General features: G+C 38.6%; 2 protein-coding genes across 3 annotated transcripts in view; both read left to right on the top strand.

Moving 5' to 3' along the window:
• Nucleotides 1-313: 313 nt before the first annotated feature.
• On the top strand, nt 314-12,304 carry necap2 (NECAP endocytosis associated 2). Its single transcript, XM_058054650.1, has 8 exons — nt 314-495; nt 2,277-2,377; nt 5,637-5,741; nt 7,261-7,342; nt 8,627-8,735; nt 9,571-9,718; nt 11,380-11,464; nt 11,535-12,304. Exons 1-8 carry the CDS (start codon nt 401-403, stop codon nt 11,578-11,580), a joined length of 771 nt encoding a protein of 256 aa, XP_057910633.1. The 5' UTR covers nt 314-400; the 3' UTR covers nt 11,581-12,304.
• A 1,504-nt stretch (nt 12,305-13,808) lies between these two features.
• LOC131106011 (rootletin-like) overlaps nt 13,809-15,205 on the top strand; it is a 45,075-nt gene continuing 43,678 nt past the window's right edge. The window contains exon 1 of one of the 2 annotated variants that reach the window (XM_058054647.1): nt 13,809-13,940. The gene's annotated coding sequence lies outside the window, so the exon portion shown is untranslated. The remainder of the gene's footprint in view (nt 13,941-15,205) is intronic. The other variant, XM_058054648.1, reaches the window with a different exon arrangement.

Here is a 15,205-nt window from a genome sequence, read left to right as displayed (position 1 = left end):
TAATTATGAGCTCAAAAGTCAAGGTTATGAAATTAAGTCATAAATATGAGGTAAAAAGTCCAAATTATATAGTCTCATAATTATGACTTTTTATCTCAATCTCAATTTTTTTGCAAAATAATATGAAATATGAAATGAAATTCCACTTTTTATGTCATATTTTTAACTTTCGTATGTAGTTATTTAGACTTTTTATCTAATAATTATGACTTTTCCATAATTTTCAGAAAGCAGAGAACATTGACAGTCCATAGATGCAATTTGTCTCCTGAACAGAGGGGGCGCTGTAGTAAACACACAGCATCTCTTTGGAGTTTCGTTTCCTTTGTGGCTTCAACGGCGGCCGAGGTGTTCAGTGAAAGTCGGAAGTTGGGAGTTTCGCCAAGTGACACTTGACAAAATGGCAGAAGATAATAGTTACGAATCCATGCTGTGCGTTAAACCGGAGGTCCACGTCTATCGTATCCCCCCACGGGCGTCGAACCGCGGATATCGGTAAGAAATTGGTTGCTTTCACGACTAGGTCCGCAACTGTCAAGTTGCTAGCTTGAAGTTGCTAGTAGACCCATTATCGGACACTCAGTTGGCGTCGACTATTTATTATTTATTTTAGTTTTTTTGTCCGACTTTTCACTCACAACATTCTGAAAGATTATTAGCATTTATTCACAACGTCAAACTGTATCAAATAGCACATTACTTTTTTTCCTCTCAAACTCGTCATCTTACACATTATGGCAACTTTATGACTATTTATATCAGGTCCTAAGCGCTAAGTGATGAGTTGGTGCATTTTCTAGTTTACCTTTTTATAACATTTTCTACGTTTAACACCAAAGTACAAGATTACTGGGTCTGTTCTGACTTTTTGAGAATTTGACTTCCTCTTGTTGTGAAACTGGACAGTTGACATTGAGGTCGTCTGTTTGTACGAACGAGTGTGCTAAATTCCAGTATGCTAAATAAACTGCCCTTGGGTGCTTTCTATGCATGTAGAACAGGGGTTTCAAACTCAATTTACCTGGGGGCCACTGGAGCTAGGGTCTGGGCAAGGCTGGGCCGCATCAGGTTCCCCCCCCCCCCCAAAAAAAAACGCAGAAAAATATACACATTTTTTCAGCTCTGATAAAACATTCCACTGTTCTCAAATATCTTAATTTTTATTTTTCTGCACAAAATAAGATGAAAAATAAATAAACAAATCAAGAATTAAGAAAATCAATCAATCAGTAATAAATAAATATAATAATAACAATAAAACGGCAAATAATAAAAACTTAAAAAAACACATATAGTTGGTGGATAGACAAATGATTTTTTTCAGATTAAAATGAACAAAGCATTATTAGAGCCCTGTAGACATGACAAAACACGACTATAGTCACATTTATACTCTTTTTATTTACAACATATTGCGCAACTGCAGGGTCTTGAGACACATGCTAACTCGCAAACTAGAGAGCTAGCGACCTAAACGGTAGCCTTCAAGTTATTTCCTTTCAACTTAAATAGCCAAAAACTTACCACTTCCACACGGATAGGGAGGATAACTATTAACAGTTATTTAACCTTTAACATGAACATGAATCAAACGTAATAATTTTTTCTGGGTACATGATACCATACAGCATCCATATCAAACTTGCGCGGGCCGCACTAACATTAAACTTTCATATCAAGGCGGGGGCCTCAAACTAGTGTCCTGCGGGCCACATTTGGCCCGCGGGCCGCATGTTTGAGACCCCTAGTCTTGAGACACATGCTAACTCGCAAACTAGAGAACTAGCGACCTAAACGGTAGCCTTCAAGTTATTTCCTTTCAACTTAAATAGCCAAAAACTTACCACTTCCACACGGATAGGGAGGATAACTATTAACAGTTATTTAACCTTTAACATGAACATTAATCAAACGTAATAATTTTTTCTGGGTACATGATACCATACAGCATCCATATCAAACTTGAGCGGGCCGCACGAACATTAAACTTTCATATCAAGGCGGGGGCCTCAAACTAGTGTCCTGCGGGCCACATTTGGCCCGCGGGCCGCGTGTTTGAGGCCCCTGATGTAGAATGACTCCTCATGCATGTATGCTATTTTATCAGTTGACAAGAGTGGCCCTACAAGTGTTATCAGTGCGGAACCCAGGTATAATTTACTAACTGTCACGGGATAATTAAAAATGATAACTCGGTGGTTTATCTGAGTACTGGAAATGCGTAGGTGGTATTATATAATGGACAGCACTTTAATGCTGATATTTGTCCTTTGTAGTGCAGCCGACTGGAAGCTGGACGAGCCTGCGTGGAGTGGGAGATTGAAAATCACGGCAAAGGGCAAGATGGCCTTCATCAAGTTGGAGGACAAAAACACAGGTAAACAAAGAAAATGCTTGTTTATTTACAGTGGTATGAAAAAGTATGGGCACCCCTCCTGACAAAACATGTCCAGTTGAGTCAGGTTTGATGGTTTCCGAGCTTGGACAGCCCGCTTTAAATCACACCACACACTTTCAATAATATTTAGGTCTGGGGACTAAGATGGCCGTTCCAGAATGTTGTAGTTGTTCCTCTGCATGAATGCTTTAGTACAGGGGTCTCAAACTCAATTTACCTGGGGGCCACTGGAGCTAGGGTCTGGGCGAGGCTGGGCCGCATCAGGTTTTCCAAAAAAAAACAAAAAAAAAACGCATTTATTAAAAACAGAAAAATGAATAAACTTTGCTTTGGTTCCGATTTTCTACAAGAAAAGCTCTGATAAAACATTCCACTGTTAAGTAACTGTCAAATATCTTAATTTTTATTTTTCTACACAAAATAAGATGAAAAATAAATAAACAAATAAAGAAAATCAATCAATCAGTAATAAATAAATATAATAATAATAAAACGGCAAATAATAAAAACTTAAGAAACCACATATAGTTGGTGGGTAGACAAATGATTTTTTTCAGATTAAAATGAACAAAGCATTATTAGAGCCCTGTAGACATGACAAAACACGACTATAGTCACATTTATACTCTTTTTATTTACAACATATTGCGCAACTGCAGGGTCTTGAGACACATGCTAACTCGCAATCTAGAGAACTAGCAACCTAAAAAGTAGCCTTCAAGTTATTTCCTTTAACTTAAATAGCCAAAAACTTACCACTTCCACACGGATAGGGAGGATAACTATTAACAGTTATTTAACCTTTAACATGAACATGAATCAAACGTAATAATTTTTTCTGGGTACATGATACCATACAGCATCCATATCAAACTTGCGCGGGCCGCACTAACATTAATCTTTCATATCGAGGCGGGGGCCTCAAACTAGTGTCGTGCGGGCCACATTTGGCCCGCGGGACGCGTGTTTGAGACCCCTGCTTTAGTAGAATTGGAGCTGTGTTTAGGGTCATTGGGTCAGAACAAAAAATTTGTTCTCAATCAGAAATCACTCCACACTCTTTATTGCCCTCTGGTTCTACCATATCTTACATATTGTGTGGAAAAAATGGGCTAATAACTATAAAAGCAATCTTCACTCGCTAAATGTACTGCAAAAAAGGTCAGTAAGGATAATTCATAATGCCGCCTACAGAGAACATACTAACTCCTTATTTCTAAAATCACAAATATTTCAATATTTGCTGATATAGTTCATCTTCAAACAGCTAAAATAATGCATAAGGCTAAAAATAAGCAATTAGCTAAAAATGTCATCCAATACTTCTCTACAAGAGAGGAGAAATATGATCTCAGGGAAGAAGTACATTTGAAACACTTCTATGCTAGGACTACGTTATGCTAGCCATAGCATTTCAGTATGTGGAATCAAACTATGGAATGGATTGAGTAAGGAAATCAAACAATGCACAACGATGAGCCAATTCAAGAAACAATACAAGCAGTTGATGTTTGCTAAATACAAGGATGAAGAGTCTTGAACCAGTCATGATGTGCTATATATATCACTATATTGACACTTACTATGGTACCCATTATGGCATTGGATGCTCATATCACCTTGTACTTCGGTATGAGGTACATTATTAAAAAAAAAACTGCATTAAACTGTATTATGGAAAGCAGGAAGTGAACAAATGTAACAGTTACTGATTGTAAAAGTACCAGATGGAGGGGTAAGATGTAATAAGCTTTGTGCCCAAACTTTTTCATACCACAATATTCATTTATTTATACAGTATTATATTTATTTGTATTTGTTTAGTTTTCAATATTTTTTGTTTTTCTGTAAGATACTAGTTTTTTGAGTCGCTATTGAATTAATTTGATTTTTTTCATTTTCACTAAAACATTTTTGTTGTGTTTATTAGAATTTACTTATTTTCTTTATGAAAGTATTAATATCTATTAAAATATTTACACAAGTATTTTCATTATAGTGTTTTTCCTATATTTCTTTGTTAGATTATTTTGAATATTCTTAAGCTTTTTTTACCTGCATCTATCAGCGTTCTTAAAAAAACTTTATATGTTGGTTTTTCTGTCTGAGCTATACTTCCTGTAATTACATTTTGAAAAATAATATTTGTAATTATAATTCATTCATTCATTCATTTTCTACCGTTTTTCCTTACGAGGGTCGCGGGGGTGCTGGAGCCTATCCCAGCTGTCTTCGGGCGAGAGGCAGGGTACACCCTGGACTGGTGGCCAGCCAATCACAGGGCACATATAGACAAACAACCATTCACACTCACATTCATACCTATGGACAATTTGGAGTCGCTAATTAACCTAGCATGTTTTTGGAATGTGGGAGGAAACCGGAATACCCGGAGAAAACCCACGCATGCACGGGGAGAACATGCAAACTCCACACGGAGATGGCCGAGGGTGGGGTTGAACCCTCGTCTCCTAGCTGTGAGGTCTGCGCGCTAACCACTCGACCGCCGTGCCGCGAGGTACATTATTAAAAAAAAAAAAAAAAAAAACCTTAAACTGTATTATGGAAAGCAGGAAGTGAACAAATGTAACAGTTAGTGATTGTAAAAGTACCAGATGGAGGGGTAGGATTTAATAAGCTTTGCTTCTTCCTACTCCTTTTGGACATGTGGAACTGGGAACTGATTATGTGATGCATTCAATTGTAATCTGATGCATGTTCAAATGAAATAAAACCATTACCATTACCATTATTAAACCCCAGACCATCACACTACCACCACCATATTTTACTGTTGCTATGATGTTCTTTTTCTAAAATGCCGCCGCATTTAATGGGACACACACCTTCCAAAAAGTTCAACTTTTGGGTTATTTTGGTAGGTCAGCCACTCCCGGGAAGGTTCACCACTGTTCCACCTCTGAATGGCTGAAGAAAAACAAAATAAAGACTCATTGCAAGTTATTACAAACACTTCATTGCAGTTTATTGCTGGGTGGCCCAACTAGTTACAAATACTACTTGTCACACTACTGCATAGCCATAGAAGCATTCACACGTATGGATAATCTGAAGTCTTCATTAACATAACATGCATGTTTTGGGATTGTGACTTATTATGTTTATTTTCTCTCTTAAAATCATGCATATTTAATATTTTTTTTTTCCAGCGAATGTTCCAAGTTGTGCTTACTCTGTACTACTGTACCACTGTACTACTGTCTGTCTGTATTTGCAGGAGAGCTTTTTGCCCAAGCTCCTGTTGATCAGTATCCAGGGAGTGCAGTTGAAGCAGTCACAGACTCCAGCAGGTATTTTGTCATCCGGATAGAGGATGGAAATGGTAAGACACTTTCATATTGACCATATTACAAAATTTTAATATGGTGCACTTTTTTCCAAGTAGAATTTAGGGAAGGGGTGTCCAACTACTGTATAGTCCCTGGCTGTTTTTTTTTTTATTTTTTTTTATTTTTTTACTGGCACATATTCTAAAAATAAACTCTAAAAACAAACAAACAAAAAAATCTATAAATTTTACAATAATAAAGTCAAAATATGAATCAGAATCAGAAATGGTTTATTGCCAGGTATGATCAAACACATACCAGGAATTTGTTGAAATTTGTTGAAATTTATGAAAATACAAAATATACAGAATAAACAGTATAAATATATATGCACACACTGTTTTTTTGTTTGTTATTCCTAAAGTCGAAAAAGTAGCAAGAAAATTAATATTTTGCTGAAAAATAATGTAGCGTTGAAATATTAAAGAAAAAATATCTAATGTTTTAAGTCAAAATATGATAAAATAAAAACTTAGCTTGGGGTAAAGTGAGAAGGCGAGAATACATTCAAAATATGATTAGAATGTATCTTTTACTCTGTTTACTTGCTTTTATTCAACTCCAAACGCTATACAAATAAAATGTATTATTATTATTAGAATAATGTAAGAATACTACAGTAAACCTTGGATATATCGGATTCAATTGTTCCCACTGGTTTTGTCCGATATAAGCGAAATCCGTTATATGCGTATACCGGAAAATGTCCGTTTTACGCATATATGGGATTTATATCCGGTATATGCGTAAATGGGATTTTATCCGTTATAAAAAGGCACTTCCTTGACTATGTTTCCAATGTACCTGGACGCGCAGGCAACGCTGCAAACGCTGCAAATGACGTCGTATAGCGGCCTGTCACGATTCGGCGAATCGGAGCGCCACGATGCGGCCATCCGATATATGCGAGGGAAATTTCATGGAAATGCATTGGAACGGGACTGGAGATTTTGTCCGAAATAGGCGAAATCCGTTATAAAAAATCTGATATATGCAATGAATTTTTATTGGAAATGCATTACAGAAAAATCGCTTCTTTTTTATCTGTCCGTTGTGAGCGAATTTCCGATATATCCGAGTCCGATATATCCGAGGTTTACTGTACAAGAAAATTTCTGAACGTTATTTAAGAAAAAATATGAAATATTGGGGGGAAAATAGAGGGTAAAAAGCACATTTTTTACTAATAGGCTTTTTCACCTATATCACACAGCTGAGATTTACCTAAAACTTTAACTAAAAATTTAACTAAAACTTATAGCTTTTTCACATATATATCTACTTGTGTGGCGTTACTAAATATCAAAGTGGCCCAAAGTTTGAATCCTTTGATTTTCTACGTGGCCCCCTGCTGGAAAACCTTTGGACACCTCTGAGACTGCACATTCTAAATCACTAGGGGGCGCCATAGTATAAATGAACGAGTAATGCGATGTTACATCAAAATACATGTATGATTTGTCAAATATGTCATGTAAAAATTACAGCTCTATCTCCCATCTTTTTTAAAAGGCCGCCATGCTTTTATCGGGCTTGGATTCGCTGATCGTGGAGACTCCTTTGACTTCAACGTAGCTTTACAAGACCATTTTAAGTAAGTCTTTAACATGTTGTTACCAGTCACTGTGTTGTATCATGGTTGTGGGATGTTTTTTTTCTGCACTATAAGACCTAGGGTTGGAAACTAAATATTCCAACTCCTGGATCGATAAGAATCAGCCATAAGTCCTTAGAATTAATCGATTCAATAATATTAGTGCGGCCCGCGCAAGTTTGATGTGGATGCTGTATGGTATCATGTACCCAGAAAAAATTATTACGTTTGAATCATGTTCATGTTAAAGGTTAAATAACTGTTAATAGTTATCCTCCCTATCCGTGTGGAAGTGGTAAGTTTTTGGCTATTTAAGTTGAAAGGAAATAACTTGAAGGCTACCGTTTAGGTCGCTAGCTCTGTAGTTTGCGACTTAGCATGTGTCTCAAGACCAGGGGTCTCAAACACGCGGCCTGTGGGCCAAATGTGGCCCACAGGACACTAGTTTGAGGCCCCTGCCTTGATATGAAAGTTTAATGTTAGTGCGGCCCGCGCAAGTTTGATATGGATGCTGTATGGTATCATGTACCCAGAAAAAATTATTACGTTTGATTCATGTTCATGTTAAAGGTTAAATAACTGTTAATAGTTATCCTCCCTATGCGTGTGGAAGTGGTAAGTTTTGGGCTATTTAAGTTGAAAGGAAATAACTTGAAGGCTACCGTTTAGGTTGCTAGCTCTCTAGTTTGCGAGTTAGCATGTGTCTCAAGACCCTGCAGTTGCGCAATATGTTGTAAATAAAAAGAGTATAAATGTGACTATAGTCGTGTTTTGTCATGTCTACAGGGCTCTAATAATGCTTTGTTCATTTTAATCTGAAAAAAATCATTTGTCTACCCACCAACTATATGTGGTTTCTTAAGTTTTTATTATTTGCCGTTTATTATTATTATTATATTTATTTATTACTGATTGATTTTCTTTATTCTTGATTTGTTTGTTTATTTTTCATTTTATTTTGTGTAGAAAAATAAAAAGTAAGATATTTGAGAACAGTGGAATGTTTTATCAGAGCTTTTATTGTAGAAAATTGGAACCAAAGCAAAGTTTTTAATTTTTTTTGTTTTTAATAAATGTAATATAGTAATGTGTTACTATAAAATGAACAAACAAATGTAATATTTCAAGTTAATTAACACAATAAGGTTTATGTGTGCAAGAGTACGTGGTACATGGTTTCAGGTCAAATGTCTGAAGGGGTACGTGACTGGAAAAAGTTTGGGAACCACTACTCCCTACTAGTATTTTCACTGTACTGATATCATCACGCTCTTCTTTCTAAAGGTGGGTAAAGCAAGAAGGTGAGCTGGCCAAAATGGAGGCATCCCAGAGTACTGAACCGAAGCTGGACCTCAGCTTCAAGGAGGGGCAGACCATCAAGATCAGCATTGGGGTTAGTGTGTTCGTTAGTAGAATGAGCCAGTATGATGTCGGTATGAAAACGTTTTTGGCTTATTCTTGGATGTTCGAAGTACATTATAAAAAAATACTCAATGTTTTGACCACGCTAAAAACTTTCAAGGTGGAAATATATCACATCAATTCCACCCTCGGCCATCTCTGTGTGGAGTTTGCATGTTCTCCCCGTGCATGCGTGGGTTTTCTCCGGGTACTCCGGTTTCCTCCCACATTCCAAAAACATGCTAGGTTAATTAGCGACTCCAAATTGTCCATAGGTATGAATGTGAGTGTGAATGGTTGTTTGTCTATATGTGCCCTGTGATTGGCTGGCCACCAGTCCAGGGTGTGCCTCTCGCCCGAAGACTGCTGGGATAGGCTCCAAGACCCCCTGCGACCCTCGTGAGGATAAGCAATAGAAAATGAATGAATGAATGAGTTCTCCTCCGATTTTGTGTGGAAGTGGTAACTTTTTGGCTTCTTATTTTGTCTTTCCCCAACCTCGGCCATATCTGCGTGCAGTTTGCATGTTCTCCCCGTGCATGCGTGGGTTTTCTCCGGGTACTCCGGTTTCCTCCCACATTCCAAAAACATGCTAGGCTAATTCTAATTAGCGACTCCAACTTGTCCATAGGTATGAATGTGAGTGTGAATGGTTGTTTGTCTATATGTGCCCTGTGATTGGCTGGCCACCAGTCCGGGGTGTACCCTGCCTCTCACCCAAAGACAGCTGGGATAGGCTCCAGCACCCCCACGACCCTCGTGAGGATAAGCGGTAGAAAATGAATGAATGAATAATCTGAGTGAAATGTTACAATTCTTTGTGGCAGAACATCAAGAAGAAGGACGCATCAAGTGCTAAGCCCCGGCCCGCAGCTGGAGGTTTGCTCCCACCACCACCAGCAGTCAAGGCTGGAGGTGTCATCCCACCACCTGGCGGCCAGCAGCACACGGCCACACCAGCGCAAACAAACACGGGTGATTCACTTTCTGTTCTTAGACTACAAAAATATTGTTTTTTTTTGGGCGTCAAAAGACTTGACAAAAAATTTGATAGAATATTAATAGTCGTGGGCTGCACGGCGGTCGAGTGGTTAGCGCGCAGACCTCACAGCTAGGAGACCAGGGTTCAATTCCACCCTCGGCCATCTCTGTGTGGAGTTTGCATGTTCTGCCCGTGCCCAAAGACAGCTGGGATAGGCTCCAGCACCCCCAGCGACCCTCGTTAGGATATGCGGTAGAAAATGAATGGGAAATTTTCAATTCATAATTCAATTTTTTTCTATATATATATATATATATATATATATATATTGAAAAAAATTGTTTTTTAGCATGTTTTTGGAATGTGTTAGTGTTCTTACAAAGAACACTAAACTCATCACACACCAACTTAACACTCAAAAGGTGTAATTATGAAACCAGCTCAACTGAATCATTCATTCATTCATTTCCTACCGCTTATTCTCACGAGGGTCGCGGGGGTGCTGGAGCCTATCCCAGCTGTCTTGGGGCGAGAGGCGGGGTACACCCTGGACTGGTGGCCAGCCAATCACAGGGCACATATAGACAAACAACCATTCACACTCACATTCATACCTATGGACAATTTGGAGTGGCTAATTAACCTAGCATGTTTTTGGAATGTGGGAGGAAACCGGAGTACCCGGAGAAAACCCACGCATGCACGGGGAGAACATGCAAACTCCACACAGAGATGGCTGAGAGTGGAATTGAACCCTGGTCTCCTAGCTGTGAGGTCTGTGCGCTAACCACTAGACCGCCGTGCCGCTGAATGGGAAATTTTCAATTCATAATATCAATTTGGCTGGCATTCCATTTTTTTTTCTAATGAACATAAAAATGTCTTTTGCAAAGTTTTGAGGAAATCCATTGAGATTTCGGGGTGCCACCTCACACATAAAGTTTTGTAAAATTTCGGAAAATGTGCAATTTCTAGTCTAATTGCCAAAAAGTTGACCTGGAAATGTTGAATACAATAAACTTGTATACAGCATCATTTTCTATAGGGTTATGAAAGGGGGCCCAGACCAAAGACCAGAGGGCAGCATCTTAGGAGAGCTGGTGGGTTGTGCTGCATAGTACCTAAAATACTACATGGACAAGTGTATATCACATTATGTAGTACTACAGTACCACTCTCAATAAATATGAGGCATCAGCAATACTGTCTACTCTATATTACTCTTGTTGATGTTATGCTTGCTCAGCTATTAGCTAATGTTAGCTACAGTAGAAGCAATGAGCACTAAATATTCTTATAAATATGACTACAAATTATTCAAATTACAAAGACAAAACCGCAAATTTGCTAGTAATATGTAATAGGAGTATAAATACCAACAAAAACATAAAGATCACCTCACATCTCCATGGCGACCATTGAACTATTCACCACTTTATTCCACAAAAACAGATGTATGGTGGTACCCCTAAATAATCATGCATTGGAAAAATATTTAGTATGTGGTCTTTTAGTACCCAGCCATATCAAAATTCAATAATTGTGTTTTTTGATGCACCCTAATATATAATAATATAATATATTTTTAAAAAAAGGAAGGTCCTCATACAACCACCCCACTCACATGACCCATCCTCATTCCTCCCAAATGCAGCCCCTCTTTTAGACTTTGGGTCTCCCAGCTCCGAAACGCAGCCCAACTCTGACTTGTGGGGAGACTTCACGTCGGCCGGCTCCAGGTAAGTATCCCAGCGCCATTCATCACCATATCCACTTCCTGTCACAGTCCCGTTTGCCTCTCCTCCACAGCTCCACTACAGATGCCGTCAAATCAGGATGGGTGCAGTTTAGTTGAGTGGCGGGCCGGAGGGAGCTCGTGCTCCCGCGTGCACCCGCTTGGTTGCATACATTCCGCGGACGGAGATGATGGTTTGGGAAGAAAAAAAAAACTGGTTGGACTCCCTCACAGCACCCAGCCAGCGAGGATCACATGAACCCTAGCTTGCTCTTTAGGGGGAACCACATGGTCACATGTATATACATGGTGCATACATTACACCTTTACACTCTATGCAGGTGGACCACTCTTTTAGTAGCATGGAGTCGCTTCCCTCTCTGGCCTTAAATCAAACTTCTCCTTTTATTTCTGGGATAGTCACACTGCATCCCTGATCAGGATCCTGTACAGAATCAAATCAAAGCATTTCATTGTCTTCCTTTTCTTTCTCCAGTCTTCTCAAAGTTTGTGTGTTCAATAACTATTCCCATTCTTTTCTTTTAGGAGGCCCTGCAATACTGAGCTTGGTAGTGCTGGTGTGTGTTGTTTTTTTTTTTACATTTAAAGATTTTAAAATTTTATTGAAAGTCTCAGATATACTGGATGAATTCATATATGTCGTTTATTTCTTTGAAATCTATTACAATGCTTTTCATGTGCCTTTTACTAAAAAGGAATTTCCTTTAATTTTATTCAAAAGTTGCACTGAGTATTTGAATAAGTGCCTCTCAGTAGAAGAAAAAAAAATAATTGTACAAAATTCTATGTAAATAAACAATGTATTAAATTTCCTTTTTCTTTTGATTTTGTTTAAATCTGTTTAGTCGTATCAATAATAGTTTGACACAAGCTTAGGTCAGTCTCTCCAAGATCCTTTAAGGGATGTGCAGGGTTAGTCAAGGATCCATCCGTCTAACGCAGGGGTCTCAAACTCAATTTACTTGGGGGCCACTGGAGCTCGGGTCTGGGTGAGACTGCATCAGGTTTTCCAAAAAAAAACAAAAAAACATATTTATTAAAAACAAAAAAATGTAAAAAACTTTGCTTTGGTTCCAATTTTCTACAAGAAAAGCTCTGATAAAACATTGCACTGTTCTCAAATATCTTGAAAAATAAGATTAAAAAAATAAGATGAAAAATAAATAAACAAATCAAGAATTAAAAAAAATAATCAGTAATAAATAAATATAGTAATAATAAAAGGGCAAATAATAAAAACTTAAGAAACCACATATAGTTGGTGGGTAGACAAATTATTTTTTCAGATTAAAATGAACAAAGCATTATTAGAGCCCTGTAGACATGACAAAACACGACTATAGTCACATTTATACTCTTTTTATTTACAACATATTGCGCAACTGCAGGGTCTTGAGACACATGCTAACTCGCAAACTAGAGAGCTAGCCACCTAAACGGTAGCCTTCAAGTTATTTCCTTTCAACTTAAATAGCCAAAAACTTACCACTTCCACACGGATAGGGAGGATAACTATTAACAGTTATTTAACCTTTAACATGAACATTAACCAAACGTAATAATTTTTTCTGGGTACATGATACCATACAGCCTCCATGTCAAACTTGCGCGGGCCGCACTAACATTAAACTTTCATATCAAGGTGGGGGCCTCAAACTTGTGTCCTGCGGGCCACATTTGGCCCACGGGCCGCGTGTTTGAGACCCCTGGTCTTGAGACACATGCTAACTCGCAAACTAGAGAGCTCGCGACCTAAACGGTAGCCTTCAAGTTATTTCCTTTCAACTTAAATAGCCAAAAACTTACCACTTCCACACGGATAGGGAGGATAACTATTAACAGTTATTTAACCTTTAACATGAACATGAATCAAACGTAATAATTTTTTCTGGGTACATGATACCATACAGCATCCATATCAAACTTGCGCGGGCCACACTAACATTAAACTTTCATATCAAGGCGGGGGCCTCAAACTTGTGTCCTGCGGGTCACATTAGACCCGCGGGCTGCGTGTTTGAGACCCCTGATCTAACGGGTTTGCCTCCATTGGGTCAACATCTTACTGCACACGAAGAAGAAGAAGGTGTTAAGTGATAGTAAATTAGCACATTTTAATTGAACACATTTTGCAACAAAAGAAGGCATACATGTGTGTATGTACGTTGAATAAAAAAATATATAAAAATTTCCACTGCATTAACTTTGTTTATGTCTATTTTACTAATTTTCCGGACATATTCCTTATGCAGGCTCGTGATGACAGTGTCCCATGACTTGATGGACCATTGTGTGTGCGCGTGCATGCTGGAAGTCCCTCCCCGGAAGAAAAAGCGTGGGGGTAAATTCGGAAGAAGGCGGTGATGCTGCAGTGGCTAATATGTCGCGATGCTAACTGGGTGTGATTTGCCGCCATAAGAAGCTCAACTTGAACGACGTTAAAACTCCAGCTATCAGAGGTGAGTAATAATAATGACGATGGCTATACCGTACGCACATGCGCATTGGTGAATACGAATAGCCCGCGCTTACGTACCGCTGTTAGCAAACAAGTTTCTTAATTCGTCATCACTTTAGCCTGGGTGGGTACTTTACTTGTTGGACTGACTTACTGAATAAGATTCAAGTACGTAATATGATTAAATACACAGTGTGACCCTTCTGTGATGTACGAAGGCATTTATAAGTCTATATTTGTAGAGAAGTGATTGTATTTAAAGTGGAAGTGTGTGGACATCAACAGGTGGGAGACTGACTGCAAATAGTCGAGCAACTTCGGCATTATAGGCAATGTTACCAACGTTTCAGTAAGAGATGTCGCTATTGGTCGGTAAGTCGGGAGAAGTGGCAAGATGACGTCGTCGTGTCATTTGCATATGATGTTCATTCATTCATTTTCTACCGCTTATCCTCACGAGGGTCACGTGGGGGGGTGCTGGAGCCTATCCCAGCCGTCTTCAGGCAAGAGGCGGGGTACACCCTGGACTGGTGGCCAGCCAATCACAGGGCACATATAGACAAACAACCATTCACACTCACATTCATACCTATGGATAATTTGGAGTCGCTAATTAACCTAGCATGTTTTTTGGAATGTGGGAGGAAACCGGAGTACCCGGAGAAAACCCACGCATGCACGGCCAGCAAAATCACATAAAATATGGAATTTTTAAACAATAAAAAAAGAAAATGAATCACTCACCATACACTTCATTAGATTTAGCCAACAAATACTGACACCCAGTGGCCAATGTAGCATACTACATTCACAATTGCAGTGCTTCTTCTGCCTTATATTTGTACTTTATTTCATTTAGCCATTTTTTTTGCTTGACAATGCTGAATTTAGGTCGATAACTACAATTTACTTACATATGCATATTGTTTTACCAATAATAGGCAGTTTTAAACCGTGAATCAGTGATCATTTATTCACAAATTTCGGAAAAAAACGAAATAGAGTGAGGGCGCAGTGTTCGAACTGCAATATAGCGAGGGATGACTGTGTAGAAACTTCTTTACAGGTTGTACACTGACTACTCCAAAGGATATACAAGTTAAATTTATATAGTAGTATTGTCCCTTGAAAAGATAAAATATACTGTAATGCAGGGGTCTCAAACACGCGGCCCGTGCGCCAAATGTGGCCCGCAGGACACTAGTTTGAGGCCCCCGCCTTGATATGAAAGTTTAATGTTAGTGCGGCCCGCGCAAGTTTGATATG

The sequence above is a fragment of the Doryrhamphus excisus genome, chromosome 18 (genome assembly GCF_030265055.1).
Source record: "Doryrhamphus excisus isolate RoL2022-K1 chromosome 18, RoL_Dexc_1.0, whole genome shotgun sequence".
Taxonomy (NCBI): domain Eukaryota; kingdom Metazoa; phylum Chordata; class Actinopteri; order Syngnathiformes; family Syngnathidae; genus Doryrhamphus; species Doryrhamphus excisus.
The sequence above is the reverse complement of the archived record's forward strand: the minus strand, read 5'-3'. Positions and strand labels throughout refer to the sequence as shown.

Excerpts from the sequence above, each read along its gene's own strand:
- necap2 (XM_058054650.1), top strand. The coding sequence starts at position 401 with ATGGCAGAAGATAATAGTTACGAATCCATGCTGTGCGTTAAACCGGAG. Across the intron at positions 5,742-7,260 it reads CCGGATAGAGGATGGAAATG|GCCGCCATGCTTTTATCGGG; the intron begins GTAAGACACTTT and ends CTTTTTTAAAAG. Across the intron at positions 8,736-9,570 it reads CCATCAAGATCAGCATTGGG|AACATCAAGAAGAAGGACGC; the intron begins GTTAGTGTGTTC and ends TCTTTGTGGCAG.